Source organism: Pezoporus wallicus, unplaced genomic scaffold (assembly GCF_028554395.1).
Source record: "Pezoporus wallicus isolate ANWC-B61680 ecotype Strahan unplaced genomic scaffold, APGP_CSIRO_Pwel_v1 contig_8783, whole genome shotgun sequence".
NCBI classification, from domain to species: domain Eukaryota; kingdom Metazoa; phylum Chordata; class Aves; order Psittaciformes; family Psittacidae; genus Pezoporus; species Pezoporus wallicus.
Genome location: NW_026638848.1, coordinates 100,001 through 109,239, shown reverse-complemented (window position 1 = coordinate 109,239; position 9,239 = coordinate 100,001). Strand labels below are relative to the sequence as shown.

General features: G+C 55.0%; 2 protein-coding genes across 2 annotated transcripts; both read left to right on the top strand.

Moving 5' to 3' along the window:
• The first annotated feature begins 937 nt into the window (after positions 1–937).
• On the top strand, positions 938–2,161 carry LOC130600972 (olfactory receptor 52I2-like). The gene has a single exon (XM_057412696.1). The coding sequence runs from the start codon at positions 939–941 to the stop codon at positions 1,875–1,877; it is 939 nt and encodes a 312-aa protein (XP_057268679.1). The 5' UTR covers position 938; the 3' UTR covers positions 1,878–2,161.
• Positions 2,162–8,168: 6,007 nt separating this feature from the next.
• On the top strand, positions 8,169–9,197 carry LOC130600947 (olfactory receptor 52K2-like). Its single transcript, XM_057412654.1, has one exon. It carries the CDS (start codon positions 8,169–8,171, stop codon positions 9,195–9,197), a length of 1,029 nt encoding a protein of 342 aa, XP_057268637.1.
• The last annotated feature ends 42 nt before the right edge of the window (positions 9,198–9,239 follow it).

Below are 9,239 nucleotides of genomic sequence, written 5' to 3'. Positions count from 1 at the left end.
GGCTTTGCCCACGGGAATTGCTCCATGCTGTTCCCGGCATGGGACCTGTCAGCCAGGCCCCCCCTTGCTGCTGGCTGTGAAGCTGCTGGTGCAGGATCCTGCAGGCAAGGGCAGGGCGCTGGGGTGGTCACCACTTGCCTGCTCCCGGCCACCACGGGGGGAGCAGCAGCAGGAGCAGGAGCAGGAGCAGGAGCAGGAGCCCAGTCTGGGCACAAATACCTGGGCAGATGCTGCTGCCCAGCGCGCTCGGGCTCTGCTCCTTGTCTGCCCGGGCTGGTCCCTGCAGTTTCTCTGTTGACTTCAAGCTCCTCCCAGCAGAACAAACCCCAGGAACTCATCTTTTCCTCTTACTCCCACCCAGTCTTGCAGGTTTCTCTCACGGCTGAAGGACAGAATGAAGCCAGGGCAGCAAAAGGCCTTTTCATGATCACATTTATCATTCCAGAGCACTTTCTGAGGTCACGTTTTGCCTTACAGACCTGGAGGAACTCCCCGTGCTGTGCCCATTGCAGGAACCCGGCTGCTCAGGTACAAGCACTGTCCGAGGGAAGCTGGATGCTGACCCGATTCTCTCCTCTTGCAGCTCATTTTAAAGTGCCAGCTGAGCAACCAGCCAAGAACTGAGCCCTTCCCAAGCAACAGACTGTGGCAGCCCCTTGGTTGTTCCTGCTGGCACCCCCTGAAACATGAACTTCTTCACCTCATAGGCCCTTTGAGCCATCACATCCCATTTATTCACCATTCCTGATCCATTCCCCCAGCCGCCCATGTTCTGCTGTGGTGCTCCTGCAGCATGCAAGGGACTCACCCTCAGCTTTGGAATCCTGACTTGGCTCTTGCACCAATGCAGAGATCCCACAGTTCCCCCCTTGGCTGTGCGCATCGCATGGCTCAGAAGTGGGCTCCCTTGGTTTAAGCACAAAGCCACATCCGCCCGCATGGCTCCTGATCCCTCCAACAGCAGCTCCTCCTCTTTCACCCTTGTGGGTGTCCCCCTCCTGGAAGCGTTCTCCTCCGGCCTGGGCACCCTTTTCTGCTCAGCCTATACCATTGCCTTGCTAGGAAACGGAGCGGTGCTGCTGGTCATTGGGCTGGACAAGTCCCTGCGGGAGCCCGTCCACTGCCTCCTGGCCATGCTGGCCGTGGTCGACGTGGTGATGGTGACGTCCGTCGTGCCCAAGATGCTGAGCGTGCTCTGGCTCAACTCCACCGAGATCGGTGGCACGGCCTGTTTTGTGCAGATGTTCCTTGTTCACTCCACCACGTCGGAGGAGTCGGGAGTGCTCCTGGCCATGGCTGTGGACCGCTACGTGGCAATCTGTCACCCCCTCAGGTACCGAGCCATCCTGAGCCACCAAACCATTGTCCGCATAGGCCTGGCTATTGTGCTGAGATCCCAGCTTTTCATGCTCCCCTTGACATGGATGGTGACCAACCTCCCCTATTGCCATTCCCGTGTAATTCCCCATTCCTATTGTGAGCACATGGCCGTGGCCAAGCTGGCGTGTGCAGACCCCAGACCCTGCGAGCTTTACAGTGTGGTTGGGTCCTCTCTCATAGTGGGGATGGATGTGGCTCTCATTGCTGCTTCCTATGGGATGGTCCTTAACACTGTCCTGGAGAAGCGATCGTGCTGGAAGGCGCTGAGCACCTGTGGGTGCCACATCTGTGTCTTGCTGCTCTATTACATCCCTGGCATAACCTCCATCTACGTGCAGCATTTCGGCAGCACCATGTCCGTGCCTGCACAGGTTCTGCTTGGTGATCTCTACCTCACCCTCCCCACCATGCTCAACCCCATCATTTACAGCATGAGGACCAAGCAGATCCGTGGGGCTCTGCTCAAAATGCTCTTTTCCAGGAAGGTTCGGGCCTGACGCAGGGTCAGTGCTTTCCCAGGTGTTTCCGTCCCTGCAGAGACAGCACCAAAATTCCCATTAAGTGCACATGGTGAACAGAAGCAATGAGAGGAGGAGGGAGAACCTCCATAAGCACATGAGGCCCCAATCTGTGATGGGAGTTATGTGGGACTGGGAGCATGAGCAAACATGAGCTCCTATTTCCCTTCCCTCTTCCCAGGTGATTCAGAGAAGTGAGAGCCACCTTTGAGTTTTGAGATGTTCCTGATGCCATCAACACCCCTGTGATTATTTAAATGACATTTCAGGGACTCAGGTATAACTGTGTCAATACACAGATTCCATCCCAAGTGGGGAAATGTCTCCTGTGTTGTCTTCTTTAGTCTCTGCTTGACTATCAGGGCCAGCAATGGGAGACTGTCACCGCTGCAGACGCGATGGCCACAGAGGTTCTCCTCCCTGGGCCTCTCTTGCACAAGAGGCTCATCCTCCCTGAGGGCAGAGCAGCTTCTGCACATTCCTGGGTCATGATGGAAACTGAGCATCCCCAAAACCGAGCTCTTCACAGCGTTCTGCCCATCCAGCAACTCACAGCAGTGGCGTGAGGAGCCTGGAGCGGGGAGATGCTCAGTGGGGTCTAGCTCTGTGTCCTGGTGGCCACAGCCTGAAGACGTGCAAATAAACACTGGGTCTGTTTGGAGACACTCAGCAGTCCTGTGTCTGCTTGTGGTGGTGAGCAAAAGTACCTGACCAGCAAAATCCAGGCTGCCTGGGGGCCTGGAGCACAGCGGGCCTGGGTCTGAGTGTGCTGAGCCCAGTTAGCTCCTGCTGCTGCTGGACCTGCTGCACCCCAGACACCTCTGAGCCCTCAGAGCCAGCACCTACATCCAACAGGCTCCATGCAGGAGCTGCAGCACCCAACCCTGCTGAGACTTCCCTGGTGCAACCTGCTCTAGTGGAAGGTGTCCCTGCCCGAGGCAGGGGCTGGAACTGAAGAAGCTTTAAGCTCCCTTCAGCACAAAGCAGTCTGGGATTCTATGATTGCCCAGGTGTTGTGCCAGGTTATGTGACAGCTCCCATTAGGATGTTTAAGATAAGCCAGTGATGAAAGAGAAATGAGAATTCAGCAGAAGTGAATGGCCTCATCTCAGAGGTGCTCATGGTCCTCTGCTCGAGGAGAGGAGCCACGACCTCCCTTGGGTCTGAGGGTGGTGGAAGAGCAGAGGGTTCAGCTCGGGGGACTGTGTCCATTAACACAAGGAATCAGAAGGGAAGCACTCAGAGATGGCGTGTTTCCTCCCACAGCAGGGAGCGGGACAGCCCCCGTCCTGCTCAGACGCACTCGAGGTAGAGGTCCACACAGTCACCACCATCCCCTTCCATCACTGCACTGAAAGGTGCTGGTGCAGCACCATTCCTCTGCCTTATTTCAGGTGTCAGCTTCAGGCTGGGATGAATACTGCCCTAAAATCACTGAGACCATGGTTTTGAAGGCAACCTGGAGGACCAGCTCCAGGCATGGACTGGCACCAGGTCTACAACAGCCACCTGTGTTTGTTGGGATGAATCCCACCCAAACTGTTGTGCTTAGTCCTCATTTCTACATTAGTTTAAAAACTAAGCTCAGGGAAACACCTTCAGCTTCAAAACAGGTTTGGCTGGGTCATTCCGTGCTTCAAAACCTTTTCTTCCTGCCTTTTTTGTGATTATTTGACTTTCTGCTGGACTTTTCCTGACATCTTGAAACAGCTTTGACAGAATGTTTGTGCTCCCTTGAAACTGCTTTTACTGTGGAGAAATTGCACATTTCAGCCTGCTGCTGGGTGAAATGGGAGCCTCGTGGGGGCAAGGACAGTTCGTGCTCTTTGGACGGAGAGACTGCAGCTCCTGGTTCGGCACAGCCAGAAATGAGCCTGCCCGTGCACTGCTCCAGGCAGAAACACAGGGAAGGTTTTCACTGCGCTGGAGACAGCCGATGCCTGCCGGACCCGGTCAGATCCTGACACCCACCACTTGGAAAGGAAATGGGACGAGAGAGAGCTGAGCTGGGACTAAGGCTGCTGTCCTCCAACCCCCCCCCCCGCTGAGGCCATTACAGAGGGTGCCTGGGGAGGGCTCCGGGTGCTCCTGGGGATCTCCATCCAGGAGGCTCCCGCCGGCATTGCCTGGGGCGATTTATGCCCCTGCACACAGGAGATGCTTCCTCTCTTCTCGGTGTGGGCATCCCCAGTGGTGGCAGCAAGCAGAGAGCAAGGTGAGTGCCTCTATGGCAGGACGGGCATCAGCCAGGGCACGGAGACAGCTCTGGGTGCCAAAGGAAGGGAGGTTGGTGGGACGTCGGTATCTGCCCTGTCTGGTGCCCAGGGTGAGTCAGTTGCTGGGAAATATTTTTAAAAGCAGTTTTTTAAGCTTTTGGAGTTTTTTCTCAACTGGAACTGGGCTGCAGAGCCCTGGTTTGTGAGTATTTGTTAGGTAAAAATAGGACTTGAGTTAGGAAAGTGAACAAATAGATCCCAACCTTTTAACCAAACCCAGGCACTGCTGCAGAAGAGTCAGCTTGGTTTCATCTGTACGGATGAATCTATAACATCCAACCCAGCCTTGAACACTGCCAGGGATGGGGCAGCCACAGCTTCTCTGGGCACCCTGTGCCAGCGCCTCAGCACCCTCCCAGGGAAGAGCTTCTGCCTAAGAGCTCAGCTCAGTCTCCCCTCTGGCAGGTTCAAGCCATTCCCCTTGTCCCAATCCCTTGTCCCAAGCCCCTCTCCAGCTTTCCTGCAGCCCCTTCAGGCACTGGAGCTGCTCTCAGGTCTCCCCTTCAGGAGCCTTCTCTTCTCCAGGCTGCCCCAGCCCAGCTCTCTCAGCCTGGCTCCAGAGCAGAGCTGCTCCAGCCCTCACAGCATCTTCATGCCCTTCTCTGGACTTGCTCCAACAGCTCCACATTCTTCTCATGCTGGGGACTTGGAGCAAGCTGCTCTATGGAAGGTGTCCCTGCCCATGGCAGGGGTTGGAACTGGATGAGCTGCAAGGTCATTTCCAACCCAAACCATTCCATGGCTCTGTAGTTCCATGAAGGACTCACTCTGCTGCAGCAGACAATTCCCACTGCCCCTGAGGCGTCTGCGATGAGGAGGGAAGGGACGGAGGGGTTGAGATGGGGAGAGCTCAGGCTGGAAGATGTGACAAAGGAGACAAAGTGTTGTGGGAGAGTGCAGGGACCACTCCTTCAGTCTGAGGGTTCTGCATCCAGCCCGAACTGTGAGGAGCGCAGATGATCGAAGCTGCAGGGAAGGAAGCTGGTGGCTCCACGGGCCCGGTGGTGTGACCCCAATGCGCAGTGCTGATTTTTCATTGAAGTTCCATTTCCCAGAGTTGGGGAACTTAAAGGCAGAGGGAATTCAGACAAGGAACCTGCGGAGTCGCTTAGGAGGTGTCCTGAACAAGTGCAGCTGGGGGCCAAGCTCCACTCCACACTTGCAGGAAAGGACAGATGTAGCCAGGGGAGGGAATGGAGCACCAGGAGTCACAGCCAAAGCACCATGGATAGGGTGAAATGAGGGAGCTGGTCAGGATCTGATGGGAGTTAGAAGCTGTTAGGTAGAGAAACCACATAAAAGCAGATGCAAACATCTGCCTCTCTGCATGGAGAAGAGAGGTCCATGGCCACCGGAGGGAAAGGCAGTCACAACTCCAGCTGTAACGTTAATTTGGTTGATTGGTACCTGAGAAGGATGTTGAACAGAATGGATGTACTGCTAGGAACAGAAAGCAAATAGAGCCGTGGGTCTGGGTAGTCTGCACAAGGGAAAAGCATCCCTGAGGTGGCCAAGGAGGACTTCGGCCTCTTCTGTCAACTTCTGTGAGTCCTGGCATGCCACGGTCACTGCAGACGCTTCCTCAGGCCATTACTTGAGCGAGCAGGAGCGATGATGTGATTAGCTGCAGATTGCTCTGCCTGACGTCAATGCCCAGCAGAGCTCCCAAGAACTTAACAGGAGATTTGGTCAATAAAGAATTAAAGGATTGGAATCAAATGAAATTAAAGCAATCAAGGTGGATTTGCAGGAAACAGCCCCTGTCAAACAAACCTGATTTCGTTTGCTGATGGGACGGCAAGTTTAGTTAATCATCACAGAGTTATCTAACAGCAACGTGTCTCCGCCACGCTGCTCCGAGCTGAGGGGCTGGCACAGCGCAAGGCCTGGGGAGCATCAGCAAAGGAGGTGAAGAGCTGGGTGATCAGTAGCCCTCAAAAGGAAGCTGTCAGAAGCATCATCACAAAAAGCCTGTGTTTCTGCAGCAACGCTGCAGCGGCTGGCCCCACACTAGTAGTGACTGTGGGACTTTCAGCAGGTGTCCCCAAATTCAGCACAAATTGTGCCTTAACTTGCCTTTCCCCAGCATTATTTATGTAGAAGAGCTTAGAGAGATGCACAGGCTTGGGCCTTCAAAGGAATTGTCTGCAATAGCTAAATACCAGAGTATTTAGCTACTGGGGGTAGGGAGTAGAGTAGGGAGCAGAGACTCTGGCAAGCAGCAGACGGAGGTTGAGAGGCTGACGCTGGGACCCAAGGGGCCCGGTGCTGGTGCATGAGGGAAATGGAAGAGGTTTTATTCTTTTCAGAACAGGTGTTGTAATCTTAGAAATGTGCAGAAACCTTCCCAGTAAGACAGAGTGGAAGAGGTGAGGGGAGAGGAGAATTTGCAGTGCTCTGGGTCTTTACCAAGAATAACCCCTTGGTCATGGGAAGTACCTACCTTCATGCAATGAAGGGGCCATAAAGGGCTCTCTGGCCAAGCACAGGAGGTAGAGGAGGATGCTGTGGCTGGGAGGAGCAGACAGGTAATGTCAAATGGGAAGAAAACCACATGGTTACAACCATGAGGATAAGTAACTCTTGAGGCAAAAGTGAAGAGATGGAGGTTCTCATCTCTGGATGCCCACAAGCCTGCAACACTGCAGTTTCTTCCAGCAAAGCATGTGATAGCAAATCCCATGTTATTGGGCTGCAGAGAGGCAAAAATGGGTGTAAAACGCCAGTGTTTGTGACAGAACACCGCTCTGCTTTCATTTGGCACTCGGTCTCCATGGAGGAGGGGTAGCACCACTTTAATTGTACCCTCCTGACTGCAGCTACCAGCTAGAGGCTGGCAGAGGTGCTTCTGTCCCCTTAGTGCCGGGTGACAGCTTGGAGCATCACTGTTCTGTCTGCAGTTTCTCTCAGCCCAGTTTCACCACGGACGTGTTGTCTCGGTGCAGCTTCTGCATTGACCCAAGGCAGCAGCAGGATGGAACTTGTGTGACCTGCACCTGTATGCTGTCTTCATCCTGAGCCGGGCACAACGAGGGAGGACCCTTGCAAGTCCCCGCAGCAAGTCCTTAAGCCCTGCCATTGCACTGCTCACAAAGGGTGGGCAAAGACCAAACAGCCTGGGGTCATTATGCCCCAGTTCTGCCCACAGCAGGGCAGGACACCATGTTGTCAGCCTTTAGACAGCTCATAGAACCCCAGACTGGTTTGGGTTGAAGGGACCTTGCAGCTCATCTGGTCCCAAACCCCTGCCACAGGCAGGGACCCCTTCCATAGAGCAGCTTGCTTCAAGCCCCTGTGTCCAACCCGGCCTTGAGCACTGCCAGGGATGGGGCAGCCACAGCTTCTCTGGGCACCCTGTGCCAGTGCCTCAGCACCCTCCCAGGGAAGAGCTTCTGCCTTATCTCCAACCTGAACTTCCCCTCTTTCAGTCTGAACCCACCACCCCTTGTCTTATCACTGCAGTCCCTGATGAAGAGTCCCTCTCCAGCGTCCTTGTAGCCCCCTTCAGACACTGGAAGCTGCTCTGAGGTCCCCACGCAGCTTCTCTTCTCCAGGCTGAGCAGCCCCAATGTTCTCAGCCTGTCCCCATACTGGAGGTGCCCCAGCCCCTGAGCATCCTCGTGCCCTCCTCTGGACTTGCTTTAACTCTTCCATGTCCTCCTTAAGTTGGGCATACCAGAACTGCACATAGGGCACACAGGTATGCTTATGGCAAAAGCTAGAGGTAAATCAGAGGGGCTGGAAGGAGAAGCCAAAGGGAAGGTGGCCACTTGGATGGCCAGGGCTCTCCAGTGATGTGTCCTCTGGAAAGCACTGAGCACAGCATCAGTTCAAAGCCCTGTCTGTAGGTAACACGTTCTCAGGTTTTCTCCCAAATGCCTGCACCAGAACTTGGTGATGCTGCAGAGCTCCCCTGGCAGCAAACCCCAACCTCTCCATCATTGTTCCAGGGAACGCAAGTGGGGAGCAGAGACTTATCTCACCCACCTGGGCCATGTCAGCCACCAACCACTCCAACACCAACCGTTTGCCTTTCCTCCTGATGGGCATCCCTGACCTGGAAGCTCTCCACATGTGGATTTCCATCCCATTCTGCTTCACGTACGTCATGTCCTTGCTGGGAAATGGCATGGTCCTGCTCACTGTGGCTCTGGACAAAACCCTCCACGAGCCCATGTACTATTTCATCTGCATGCTGGCTGTCATCGACCTCATCTTCTCAACTGCCGTGGTTCCCAAAATGCTGGCTGTGTTCTGGCTGGATTCAAGGGAGATTGCTTTTGAGGCCTGCTTCATCCAGATGTTCTTCATCCACACATTCACCGCAGTGGAGTCAGGGGTGCTCCTGGCAATGTCCTTCGACCGCTATGTTGCCATCTGCAACCCCCTGCGGTACCGCACCATCCTGACAACCTCGAGGACCCTGCAGATAGGGCTGCTGTCTCTGGCCAGGGGCGCTGGCGTCATGACCCCCCTGATGTGCCTCCTCACCAGCCTGCCCTACTGCCGAAGCAGGGTGGTCCCTCACTCCTACTGCGAGCACATGGCCGTGGTGGCGCTGGCCTGCGCCGACCCCGCTGCCAGCCACCTCTACAGCATCGTCGTGGCGACGCTGCTGGTGGGGACAGACTCAGCCTTCATCGCCTTCTCCTACGCTATGATCCTCAGGTCCGTGGTGAGGCTGCCATGCCAAGAGGCTCGTCTCAAGGCCCTCAGGACCTGCGGGTCCCATGTTTCCATCATCCTGCTCTTTTACGTCGGTGGCCTTCTCTCCATGTACCTGCAGATGTTCTCTTTCGGCTCAGCACCTCATGTCCAGGTCCTGGTGGCTGATCTCTATTTGACGGTCCCTCCCATGCTCAACCCCCTCATTTACGGCCTAAAGATGAAGCAGATCCAGGAAGGGATGCTCAAGCTGCTGGGGCAGTTGGTGCGACTCAGTGTGCCACAAGCTGACAAGGACAGGTCAGATGCTGAGGAGAGGAGGCACCACCAGAAAAGGATTGATCCCATTATGGAATAGGTGTGAAGAGCAGTGAATTATCCTCCAGGAATGTCCATCTCT

Coding starts and splice junctions, on each gene's coding strand:
- LOC130600972 (XM_057412696.1), top strand. CDS start 939: ATGGCTCCTGATCCCTCCAACAGCAGCTCCTCCTCTTTCACCCTTGTG.
- LOC130600947 (XM_057412654.1), top strand. CDS start 8,169: ATGTCAGCCACCAACCACTCCAACACCAACCGTTTGCCTTTCCTCCTG.